We start from the raw sequence: 13,655 nt of genomic DNA, 5'->3' as shown, positions 1-13,655 counted from the left end.
TCAGAAATTTTTAAAATTTTTTTTTTTTTTTATTGTGTGCTGCATAAAAAAAAGACGCATACAACAAATGGGGTGTGGGGCGGCATTATGTGATTGATTGGCAGGGGTGGTCGGGAGGCATGTGTGCATTGGCTGCCAGGAGATTTACGCCTCTGCTTCTATAACTTAAGTTGGTTTGTACTTTGGAGCGGGCAAAAACACAAAGACTTCAAACATTTTATTGTATGTGACTTGAGACCCTCAGCAGCCATTTACTGCTACTGAGGGTCTCAAAAGCCACAGACAATAAAATGCCAAGGGAAAAGCAACCATGTGGTGGATGTAATGTAGGTTTGATGTAACGTGTTTTTGCCTGCTCCATAGTACAAACCAGTTTGGAGTTAAAGAAGCAGAGGCTGGCAGTCAACGCACGCACACCTCCCAGTACACATCTTGGCTCAGACAATCATACAACAGCGCCACCCCATGCAGCGTCAGTTGTATGCGTCTTTTTTGCAGCTCACTGAAAAAATTCACACCCCAAAAAAATTAATACTTTATAATCGATGTAGAACAAAACTTCCATACGATGTGAACCTTCTATGACGTTATTTTTAAAAATAATGTATGATTCAGGAATTTTTTTTTAGTATGGTGTATGGTGACAAACACATGGCAAAACAATACTTGAATAGATAATCTAGATAATCACATTGATGTATGCTTAACCAGACTTTGTAACTTCATTTCTCAAAACAATGGTCTTATGGAATACTCTGCTTTGCTTCTAAGTGCCTAATATATAACATATGGAGCTATGTGCTTCATATCCTGTGCTGAAAATATGTTCATTCTCTCTATATATTTACTACTCATCCATCATGACTATATTCATAACTGTAGGTGACTTCACTTATTGCTGACTGAACAGCATTTTGAGGCAGCCAGTCTCCTGCACACCTAGAAACTGGTCTCTACACTAAGAGTTGCATTTAATCTCTGTAGATCTCCTATGTTGCACAATGCTGCTCTTCACATTTTCTATTTCATGCCAAATTTTTTCAAGGACTATTCAGGTTCCTGTATAAAGATAATGGCATGCCATTAAGTTTTGGATATGATTGTTATCAGATTTCAGATGACAGAGGAAGGAAGTTGTTGAGTTGTCCAAAGAAAAGTATTGTGCAACATTAGTGAGCTACAAAGAATAACAATGAAACTTCTTATGAGGCAGCCAATTTCTAAGTTGTGCAGGTTGTTTTCCTGAAGTGAAAATCCAATCAATAAGATTACAAAATCAACTATTTCCTCCAGTCACAAGCTTGAGGTTGATGGACTGTAGTGAACAAAACATGCTAACCACTAGTGGGAAATGTTGGCAAGGCATTTGGACCTGCACTGAGGTATAGGACCTGCAAAAGAAATTTACACATCAGAAACAGAAGAAAACTCTACATGTGAAAGTGAATCCTTTACACTTGTGTAACGACCACCTCGTTCGCAGGAAGACTCATTTGTAAGTCTGGTAGCTGACCAGATAGCTAAAGAGAGAAAAGTGTGCAAGACCCTCGTTGCTCATTGAGCATTCAATTTGAATGGATGTGCTGCTGGCCACTCCACCATCTCCTGCCTATGCAGTTAAAGCTGTTTTTGGACCTCGCTCATTCTACTTTGAGGTGTCACCATGGGATGCCATTAGCTTACTAAAGAAGAGGATGCTCATACCATGACTCAGTTGGTAGGTCTTGGTTTTGTGAAGTGTGGTTCAAGATATTTGGTTAACACACATGGGCTATTTTCGACTTCATCAAGGCTGCTGCGGGCCTGCCTCAACAGTGTCATCCCTGGGTGGTAAATAGGCAGCAAGTCAGAAAATAAAAAGACATCTCCCAAGAGGGCCAAGACTGAAGCTTATCAAAAATTTGAAAAGTTTGTCAATCAAAGAAATGTTTGTATTCAATCCAATGCCAATTGTCCACCTGGTCATGGTCTTGATAATATCGAAAATAGCCTCGCATGTCACCCAACTATCTTGATTCACATATCAAAGCCACATTTTACCAACTGAGTCAAGCCAAGAACTTCCTCTTCTTTATTAAGCTTACAGACCTCCATGGTGATGCCTCCAAGTAGAATATATGAGAGCAAGGAAGACAATGGAGCTATCAACAGTACACACATGCAGATCAACAGCTCAGTTAGTAGTGAGTGTCCTACATGCTCTCCTCCCCCTATAGTTATCTGTTCATCTACCAGACGTAGGATTAAGTCTTCCTGCCAACAATGTGATGGCTATGCAAGTGTAAAGAGCACTCACTTTTACGTGTAGATTTTCTTGCACTTCTATGTAAATTTCTCTTGCAGGCACTATATAGAATTTAGCTATAATATTTATATGTTAAATAAAGAAACCTATTACCTGTTTACTATATATACATTTGATAAAAAAATCTTATCTGTTTGCTGTAGTTTTGATTTTCCTCATGACTAAAGAACTAAGTATAGCAGTATGCAGTGCTCCTCATTAATGTATGTTGGATGTCAGTGCATTATGCTGGCCATGTGGGCTATTACCGATGGCACACACTCCATCCAGTTCACAGACAACACACACCCTCACTGCTCTTGTAGCTTGCTTGGTTATGTGTTTTGTTCATCAGCCTCCCTTCAGTTGCAAGTTAGTCTGGCTCTAGGGCCTGTACTACAATTGTGGTAACCCAAAAAGACTTCCCAAGGACTGTTCCTAAGAAAGAGCATACCCTCCAGGTCTTTCATGAGAAATGTCAGTCATGAGGAAAGACTCCTGGGGCTTAAAAGAACAAGGTTAGCTATGGACATATTTACACCAATACTATCTTTGAAATGTTTCACCCATTCCTCACAATACTCACAAATTCTGGCTTGCTCAAGTCTCCCTCATTTGGTGCCTAACACTAATGTCATCTAATAATTTGATCTACTGTTCCTGTCATCCATGACTCATTTAGAGCAACTGGCAACCCAGAAGAGGGAGAGCTGATCAACAAAGCATCTGTTCACACAGAATACGAGGAGTGCATGCTGGCTGTGAGCTGGAGGACGTGACTTCACTAATGGCTCGTGGTTGACAAAGTACACTGGCACAAACCAACAAAGAGAGAGGCTGGGGTATTGTTATCAGGAATGGGTAAAGCATTTTCATGATTAGCATATGTGAAGTTGAGTGCATGGCATACATTTATGAGGAGCACTAATTTTGTTCCCTGCAATGCAATCAGTTAAATTCTCATAAAACATTAATCATAGTCAATATAATATAGGTTAATTGCACTTTACCCAAGTAGTAATTCAATGTTGAGTGCTGTGAGCAGATCACCTTTTCATTGATGACTCATACTTGACAAGAAGTCTGAAGCACATATACTGATGATGTATGTGGTCAGATTGTTTCTCTTCTCCGCATCCTGCAGGCCAGTCCAGATCATATACATTGATATCATGACAAGGTCAGATGTCCTGCAATCTGCCAGTAAAATAAATATAAATTAGAAATATATACTTTGCAATACAGACAATATCACTGCCTGTATGTATACTTATAGCACATAACAGTAGCATATAAATCATATTTTTAGCCATTTAATATGAAATAAAACTGAAAAGAATTATCTTGAGTCTACGATCATCATCATCATTTCATCGACGCCTGCTCCTAGGAGCTCCCACCAGGGGATGGCCATGGCAGAAGAGCTTCCAACTTTCTCTATCCAGACACTCCCTCCTTGCCTGCTCAAAGTTTTTCAAAGATCTTTTCCCCCTCTCCCTAACTACTCTTGCACCCTATCCCTCCATTTCACTGGAGGTCGTCCTCTACCATTCCCTCCCTCTATCTCACTCACATACACTCTTCTGGTCATCTTACTCTCCTCCATTCGCTCCATGTTGCCAGACCACTTTAAAGTCTGTTGCTTTACTTCTTCCACCGCTCCACACTTCTTCCCTTCACCCCCGTGACACATTCCAAAACGTTCGTACACACTTTCATTACTCATTCCATCCATTCTACTCACACCACAAGCACTCCTCAAATAACTCATTTCCACTGCCTGCACTCTAGACCTCTGACTTTCATTCCAGGCCCTCATTTCACTTGCATATGTGAGGGTTGGTAATATTATTATATTTTTAAAATTCCTCTTTACCTCCATGCTCACACTTCTGTCACTCATGATTCGTCCTTCCTTGCAATGCCCTTTCTCTTATCTGTCCCTCCGTATCACCATGTTTATACATAACTGATCCAAGGTACTTAAACTCATTGACCTCCTCCATTTCTTCACCATTCAAAATTATTTTGCATTTTTTTTCAAATTCAATTCCCACTCTATATGGGCATACAAAATCTACAACCTCACTTCTACTTCACTCACAAACCATCACTTTGCTTCTGTTGACATTTACTTTCAGATTTCTCCTATTACAGACACTTATCAAAAACACTGATCTAATTTTGTAGGTCACTTTCATTTTCTGCAATGAGCACCGTTTCATCACCAAACAGTATCGAATTCATCACCCACTTTCTTCCCTCATTGAACATTCTTACTCCAACTTCCCCAACTTTGCCCTTCATTTCTCTAATAACACCATCCATATAAATATTGAATAACCATGGTGACATGACGCACCCTCGTCTTAAGCCCACTTTTATCTCAAAATGTTCACTTGTTTCTCCAGTAATTTTGACACATGCAGATGCATCCTCATAGAAAGACTTTATTGCACTAAGCAGTTTTGCTCCCACACCATAAATCTTTAAAACATCCCACAATGCAATCCAATCGACTCTGTCATAAGCTTTTTCCAAATCCATGAAGGCAGCGTATAGTTTCTTTCCTTTTGCTATTATTTTTTCTACTACCATCCTGAAGGAAAATATCTGATCCACACATCCCCTTCCCTTCCTGAAGTCTCCTTGTTCTTCACTGATTTTCTCTTCTGTAAGTCTTTGTACCCTCTCTATTATGACTTTTCCATATACCTTTCCGGGTATACTCAGGAGACTTATGTAGTGCCACGGCGACTAAGCCTGATGGGCGAGCCTCCCATAACTCCCTCTGCCAGGGGGGTACCTCTTTGGCCGACTGGTAAAGGAGTGGCTCTCCCATTACGCTGGTCGCGGGTTCAATCCCCCGGCGCCGGCAAACCTTTCCTTGTCTGGATTAATTTCTTGTGTGTTTCATTACACGCGGTGGCCGTGTGGGAGTGGAGAAAAGAGCAAATCCTGGCATTTCACTTATACCTCGATAGCTCCCACATTCCCCTCTCCTGCCCTTCCCCTTGTAAACTGGGACAATGATGGCTTTCGTCCAGTCTGCTGGCACCTCCTCCTCCTCCCATGCTACTTCATATATCTTGACCATCTATTTAACAACTACATCTCCACACTTCAACATTTCTGCTGTGATTCCACAATTCCTGTTGCCTTTCCATTTTTTAATCTTTTTATTACCTGATTTACTTCTTAATATGTTATACTTCTTTCTTTATATACTCCTCCTCTACCTCTACTAAAAACTGCTGCTGTTAAGTTTTTGAAAATATTATCTCCATCTCTCTTTCACAGAGTCTACCATCAACTATAAATGCAAATCATCTACAAAGAATATCATCAACTGCAAATGCTGACAATCTATGGACAGCACATGCTGCTCTTGGTACAAACCTATCCTTGGGGCCCACAACCTACCGCAGCTACCAGAGCTCCGTTACCAAAGATTCCAATCTCTGGCACTGATGCAAACAAACAGCGCCGCGAAAAGACGACTGTGAAAGCGGATTTCTTTTTGGTAGCGGCGATCGCCGCTCATTGGTAATGATCAACACAAACCAATGTGACTGTGAAAGCGGCCCCTAGACCTGGACCCTGTGAACTACTTGATGAAATAAAGGCTGATCCAATCCCACAACAAACCAGCCTTCAACAAAATTAATTGCATTAATTATATCCTATACTCTGTCTATTTGTAGCTTGCAACTGGATCCTCCTAAGCTATTTTTGTTAGCTCATTGCTGATAGGACAGTGGCCCGAGGGGGCCTTCCCCCACACACCATGGAAACAGAATTCTCCACACAATAAGTTTTACTTCTATGCTTTGTACACACTCACGGCGCGTATTACATACTTGCTTTCTTCATCACTGGACGGTAGAAAGATTGTAGATTATGACTGTGTTAAAAAATCACACTAACTGACTAAAAATAAAGGAAATAATGCGAGTTTAAGTCAAAGACGGGGTTATAAATGTTTATACCACTTTTTATTTCATGCCAATTTTTTCATAGAATTAAAGCCATTTTAAAAACACATTTCCATATAATAAAGAAAATTCTCCTGAAGATGACGGTGTCGACAGATTTTTCGGGAATTTCAAAAGAAAAGGAGGTAATCAAGCCTACAAAGTTGTAGGCGATAGACGCGTCGCTTTGAAGCGAAAAAGCACTGACAGCCTAATTTTACATTTTATTAAGTTCATATAAAATCTTGCTTATCTCCCTTCCTTTCTAATATAACGATAATTTGTTGACACCATCATCTTCAGGAAAAATTTCTTTATCAAATGCTATTGTTTGTTTTTAAAGTAGCTTAATAATTCTATGAAAAAATCGCCATGGAATAAAAAGTGGTATAAAAATTTAGCCCTATCTTTGACTTCAACTCGCATTATTTCCTTTATTTTTAGTCAGTAAGTGTTTTTAACACGGTCATAATCTGCAGTCCTTCTACTGTCCAATGATGAAGAAAGCAAGTAATGTATTACCTGCTGTGAGTGTGCTAAAAGCATAAAAGTTAAACTTGTAGTGTGAAGAGGTCTGTTTCCATGATGTGTGGGGGAAGGCCCCCTCAGGCCACTGTCCAATCCGCGACGAGCTTACAAAAGCAGCCTAGGCTCCAGTTGCAAGCTACAAATAGACAGAGTATAGCATTTAGCAACAATGCTACATACTATGAATATCAGACTGTAATGGGCTAAGTCATATTAGAAGATTATTTTGTTCTTTCAGGGGGCAGAAAGTAACAGTTTTCATTGGAGGAAGGATACTGTTGACTGATAAAAGCTGAGATTTACCGAGAACATTTGCAAGACAGGTTTGTCTGAGAATGAATAGTGTGCTGAGAGATTATGCTGGAGATCAAGTAAGAGTGATGGGTGGTTAGGTAGGTTTTATCTATTTGCAAAAATGGTTACAAATAAAGGTGAGTCAGTCTTGAGTGACCACTACACAAGTCTGAATACAACAGCTTCTTGTTATCTGACACAGTGATACAAATCTTTTCCAAAGGGGATTTATCCTGCCAACTCTGTCATATGCATAAGAGACGTGGACATGGAATGCAGCACAGCAATCGAGAATACGTGCAGTGGAAATGAGTTACATAAGAGGTGCATGTAGTGTTTCAGGATGCGATGAAGAAAGCAATGAAAGCGTGTATGAGAGGTTTGATATGGGTGTGATAGTGATAGGAGTGGATTTTGGAGTGGTGGAATGGGTGAAGTGTGGTGTGCTGAGATGGTTTGGACACGTGATGAAAATGAAGAAGAATGAATTTGTGAAGAGTGTATGAGGGAAGGATTGAGGGAGGGGGTGTCAGGGGATATCCACCTGTGAAGTGGATCAATGGGGTGAGCGAGTATTGGAGCGAGAGAGTTGGAAGTAGAAGGATTGAGTGAGCTGCAAGGGAGTGCCAGAACAGGGAGAGATGGAGACACTTCTGTCGCAGCCACCCCCTGGAGGGAAGTTCCTGTGAGGGAGCAGGGCATCGGAGAAAATAGATAATTTATAATGGGAGATTTGTTGCTTGAAATATTAGATCAGTGGGATTGCAATGTTGTAGATTGATGTGGATATAACTTGCAAATATATATATATATATATATATATATATATATATATATATATATATATATATATATATATATATATATATATATATATATATATATATATATATATATATATATCATATACTATACTAGATTACTAGATAAACGGGATACTGAAAATTTACTCAAAATTCAGATTGGGACGGGGAGCTGAAGCGTAGTTTTGAACAAGCATAGTTGCATGAAAAGTTATGGCATAGGATGTGGTCGAGGAAATGCGAGACATTATTTGTTGTTTGCTAGAGAAGCAATATAGTGTATGGGGGTAAGATTGATGTAGGGTGTGTCACAGAAAGGCAACCTGTGAAATATGTCAATACGACAACTTGAAAGCATACTGACTGGCACCACACCTGATTAAAACTGTTGTCTCGTTACGGTGAAGCCCAGAACGTACACTATTAGATAGCGGTGACGTCACAGTCCTTCTTCATGCAGCGAGGAACGCCGGCGTGGCGTTAAGTCTCGTCCCCCTGATTTACTTTGTCCCATCCTGATCTGCGCATCGCGGAACCCAATCTTTACTGTCACAGAGTAACTAAGTGAAGCATCTAAATGTAGAGAGGTACCATTTACTTTTCTAAAAATATACATAAACTTGGGTGGGACAGATCCCGACAAGCAGACAACAAAATACACGATACCGTGTCGAAATTCATCCACCCTGTGTATGTAAACAAAGTCCGGACAAACCAAATCAGGAGGACGAGACCTAACGCCACACCGGCCACGGACTCGCCGCCAGCGCTGTAAGTCACAGAAATAGGCAATTACTCCAACGCAGTAGCCCCCGCATCGCCAAGGCAGCGATGCTCAGTGAAATTCATGCAGTACCTAACATCCATACAGTGCCGGCTGACGAGGTTCAATAATGGCTGGGGGCGGGAAGGTAGTGGGAATCGTCGAGGAGTGGCTGTGCACCTCTCTCCCTGGGAGTGGTCAAGAGTTACTGCCTCCCGCGCCGACCCTCCACCTGTTGCTTCGATGGTTCATGAGGTTCGAAGTCTACAGTGGCTTCGCAATGTAACAAGGGTGAGGTTTCGGGCCTGACAACCCACCAACCGCTGATGACTGTTCTCTGCGAATAAACACAGGCGAAGTGAAAACTGTATGGGTAATATAAAAGGTATTTTTTTAAGTATGCTACGTCTGTCTATTGATTCATCTCTCTCTCTCTCTCTCTCTCTCTCTCTCTCTCTCTCTCTCTCTCTCTCTCTCTCTCTCTCTCTCTCTCTCTCTCTCTCTCTCTCTCTCTCTCTCTCTCTCTCTCTCTCTCTCTCTCTCACACACATTGATTAAAACAGAATCAAAGGTATTCAACTAACATTTAGCTTTCCACGCAAACAACACTTACAAGAGATAATCAACACTACCGAGTTAATTACAGCTCATAACGCCACAAAGAGCAGTAGCCTAACCACCCTCAGTACTGAACCACTTATTCATCTTTTCATATCCTATCATCTCTAGTAACTCTTTAAACTTCTCTTTACACGTCTCTTTAAACGATTCCACAGAGAGCAATGGAGTAGAGAATGGAAAAAAAGAGGATGTAGGTGAGAGAAAGGATGATGGGTAAGGAATAAGGAGGGAGGGTACTGGGGAGAGGGGAAGTAAAGGGGTAAAGGGAGACAGAAAGGACACAGTAGGGGAGGAATGGGACGTTTTCGTCTGGTTATTTCTCTCCCACGTGACCCCCGCCTTCTGTGTTATTGAAAACACACATTCTCTCTCTCTCTCTCTCTCTCTCTCTCTCTCTCTCTCTCTCTCTCTCTCTCTCTCTCAAGAGGGCGTTGGTTGTCAACATCAAGAAAACTATTACCAGTGTCAGAGAGGAATGAGCGCGCACACACACACACACACACACACACACACACACACACACACACACACACACTCAGAGTAGACAAGGACGCGCAGGTACCTATAGTCTAAAATAAAATGTCTGTGACCAACCACGACTCCCAGACCTCGAAACGGAAGCACCCTGAAATAGTACATACGCTGCCCCCCACCTGTGTGTGTGTGTGTGCTTTGATGATACACGAATACATAATAATTAATGCTGCTTTTTACCGCCACCGTTATTTCTAATAAGACCCACATAGTAGTTTGTCTCGGGGGAACACTAACTCATGACCCGTGAGAAGGAACGAACGCAATCTTTTTATGTGTGTGTGCATGTATGATGGGGTACGTTCATCACTTTTACTATTGTACAGAGACATTCTAAGCGGATTAATTAATAGGATGCGTTTCACTTGATCATTACAACATTCATGAGGTAACTAAGAGGCGTATACATATAGAAGCGAAAAGGAGAAAGAAAAGGAGTATGATGATGAGAGCGTGATGTGAGGTGAGAGAAGTGAGCATAAATAAGTGAGAGGGAGAGAGTAGCAGTATGGTAAGGGGAGAGGAAGAGAAGGGGAGAGCAGGAGGAAGTGGGGACACAGGACAGCTGGGGACGGAGGGAGCAAGGCGAGGGAGACAGGAGAGTGTTGGTGTAGGAGGCGGCGTGACACTCCTAAAAATAACCTCCCAACTCCCGGAGCTTTAAGGTGGAGAGGCAAGGCGTCTCCCTTCATTCCCCTGCAGGACTCCGCCACGCCACGCCGCCGCCCACAGGTATTGTCCTAGTGCCGCCACGCGCTTGACTCCGGTTCTTGCCTCACTCAGTTTTCTGGTTATCCCATTCCTCCCTTCCACCCTTTGCTACTTACTTCCATTCCCACATTACTTTGTTCTCGTTTGAATTTAAAGGGGAAGACGTTTATTTTGTGGTGATTTCCGAAAAGAAAAGTGCATCGTGTAGACATCAGAAAAATGTGACAGGATTCAATGCAAGACAATCGTTACCCGAGTCGACTTCCGTTTCTGGTGTTAGTGAATCGCAGTGACGTGACACAACATGGAGCAGATCTGTTATTTTTGCGGTGCTTGATACGCTGTAGTATGATAAATCATCTTACATGGATGAGACAGAAGAAGTAACGTGTTCAGGGCCTTGATATGAAATGACAGCCGACGTCAGTTAGTCTTGAATCACCTGCCAGGCCGATGATGATTAGTGATTCAATTTAGGCTGATATATTTTGTTGCTGTTGTTGTTCTTACTCCACCAAACACAGAAAATCAACAGATGAAGTTTTGCGTGTATGTGTTCAGATAAATATTGTGAAAAGAATAAAAACTGATAATAATACATTTCGACCAAGTGATTTACTATATCAGGTGCAAAAACATTTAGCACAACCAAAATGTGTTCTGCGGAAACTCTTATGTGCCTATTATATTTTTTTCTAGCGTGCTTTTATCGCCCAACACGACTCAAAACGCATCACAGCTACTTTAGAGAGAGAGAGAGAGAGAGAGAGAGAGAGAGAGAGAGAGAGAGAGAGAGAGAGAGAGAGAGAGAGAGAATACTTAGGAGGAGGCCGGTGGTGTGGGGGGTGGGGGGACGAAGGGACCCACACACACAGCTGGAGGTCGGCGGGGCGGTCGTTCGGTGGGGAGCGTCGGCGAACCTGAAATAAAACACAAATAATCAGCACACTCAGATAGATATTCAGAGACATAAATAGGAAAAGAGTAGGTAAATGAATTTGCATAAACATATTCAATCAAAGACAACAAACTCAAAAGATTGAGAGATGGGTAAACATAGTTATACAGGAGGGAACTTTTCTCTTAGTATTCAAGGAACGGTCACCTGACAAACTATTATAAGGACATAAACATTTTCTTATAAACCAGGATTCCCCAACTAAAAGGGCTTTTTTCTACAGATTTTGAGCTAACGCTGACAATGTGTGACGACGGAGCCAGCGGTCTGGTGGTCGACAATGGCTCCGGGATGGTCAAGGCTGGCTTCGCCGGCGACGACGCTCCCAGGGCCGTCTTCCCCTCCATCGTTGGCCGCCCGCGTCACCATGGAGTGATGGTAGGCATGGGGCAAAAGGACGCTTATATTGGAGATGAGGCCCAAAGTAAGCGAGGCATCCTGACTCTCAAGTACCCCATTGAGCATGGCATTGTAACAAACTGGGACGACATGGAGAAGATCTGGCACCACACCTTCTACAATGAACTTCGTGTCGCACCTGAGGAGTCTCCCGTCCTCCTCACTGAGGCTCCTTTGAACCCAAAAGCCAACCGTGAGAAGATGACCCAGATTATGTTTGAAACTTTTGCTACCCCCGCCATGTACGTAGCCATTCAGGCCGTGCTGTCCCTGTACGCCTCTGGCCGTACCACTGGTATTGTGCTGGACTCTGGCGACGGCGTCACCCATACTGTGCCCATCTACGAAGGTTATGCTCTCCCTCACGCCATCATGCGTCTGGACCTGGCTGGCCGCGACCTGACTGATTACCTCATGAAAATTCTCACTGAACGAGGCTACTCCTTCACCACCACCGCAGAACGTGAGATCGTTCGTGATATGAAAGAAAAACTTGGTTACGTCTCGCTAGAGTTCGAGAACGAGATGTCGACAGCTTCACCATCATCAGACAAGTCCTATGAGCTACCTGACGGGCAAGTGATCGACATTGGGAACGAGCGTTTCAGGTGTCCCGAGTCGCTCTTTCAACCCTCGCTGCTCGGGATGGAGGCGGATGGCATCCACGACACCGTGTACAACTCAATCATGAAGTGTGATGTTGACATCAGGAAGGATTTATATGCCAACATTGTCATGTCTGGCGGCTCCACCATGTACCCGGGAATGTCTGACAGGCTGCAGAAGGAACTAACTTACCTAGCTCCTGCCACCATCAAAATCAAGATTATCTCTCCACCTGAACGCAAGTACTCAGTGTGGATCGGTGGCTCCATCTTGGCCTCCCTTTCAACCTTCCAGGCTATGTGGATCACCAAGGAAGAGTACGAAGAGTCAGGACCTGCAATAGTCCACCGAAAGTGTTTCTAGTCAGAGAGGTACACAGTCTTCACTAATTCGTTGGGACCAAAACATTATCTCATTTCTGTATTCATGTTCATCAGTGTATACCAGTTAAGAATGTAAGAATATTTATATTAATAAAAAAATAAAAGTAGTCTCTGTTACTCCATCATCGGGACGTCACTTAAACAATAAACACAGCACTACAGGCGGCCATAAATCTTTGCCGCACGTTGGCCTTACGAGCTCCTGCACCTGTCTCAGATTACTAATCAACCATGTTAACTATCGCCTCCGAAAGCTGGTAAGTCAGGCCTTAAAGGTCTGAATGAAAAAGGAATGACATAAGAGTTAATATAATTTGCAATAAATATTGCCTTGATTAAAAAGATTTATAATAAACGTTGAGGTTACTGTGGATTAAATGACAAAAGAGAGAGAGAGAGAGAGAGAGAGAGAGAAATAACATAATACTATCCTGTGTGCGATAAACATTAAATAGACAACAGCTGACTGCTGCTATCTTTGTGTGTGGGAGGGGGAGGGTAGTGCGTGCGGCCATGTGTGTGTGTGTGTGTGTGTGGGGGGAGCGCGCGCCCGTGTGTGTGTCTGTGGGGGTGGGTGAGGGGGGGGGGCGCCCGTGTGTGTGTGTGGGGGTGGGGGGGGGGGAGTGCGTGCGGCCGTGTGTGAGTGGGGGAGTGGGAGGGGGAGGGCGTGGGTCCGTGTGTGTGTGTGGGGGGGGGAGGGTGTGCGACCGTGTGTATGAGTGCGTGTGTGTCTGTGTGTGTGTGGGGGGGAGGGGGGCGTCCGTGTGTGAGTGGGGGAGTGGAGGGGGTGTGCGTGG

At 43.0% G+C, this 13,655-nt stretch overlaps 1 protein-coding gene and 1 long non-coding RNA gene across 2 annotated transcripts; one reads left to right on the top strand and one right to left on the bottom strand.

Annotated features, from left to right (window-relative positions):
* Positions 1-117: 117 nt before the first annotated feature.
* Positions 118-11,680, bottom strand: LOC126980456 (uncharacterized). The gene is made up of 3 exons (XR_007733255.1): positions 11,332-11,680; positions 8,740-8,983; positions 118-3,481 (listed from the first exon to the last, which is right to left on the bottom strand). It is a non-coding gene; the product is annotated as an uncharacterized LOC126980456 (long non-coding RNA).
* LOC126980453 (uncharacterized) lies at positions 10,361-12,966 on the top strand. Its single transcript, XM_050830371.1, has 2 exons — positions 10,361-10,533; positions 11,694-12,966. The coding sequence occupies exon 2, from the start codon at positions 11,714-11,716 to the stop codon at positions 12,836-12,838; it is 1,125 nt and encodes a 374-aa protein (XP_050686328.1). The 5' UTR covers positions 10,361-10,533; positions 11,694-11,713; the 3' UTR covers positions 12,839-12,966.
* The last annotated feature ends 689 nt before the right edge of the window (positions 12,967-13,655 follow it).

The sequence above is a fragment of the Eriocheir sinensis genome, chromosome 44 (genome assembly GCF_024679095.1).
Source record: "Eriocheir sinensis breed Jianghai 21 chromosome 44, ASM2467909v1, whole genome shotgun sequence".
NCBI classification, from domain to species: Eukaryota; Metazoa; Arthropoda; class Malacostraca; order Decapoda; family Varunidae; genus Eriocheir; species Eriocheir sinensis.
This window is presented reverse-complemented; position numbering and strand designations above follow the sequence as displayed.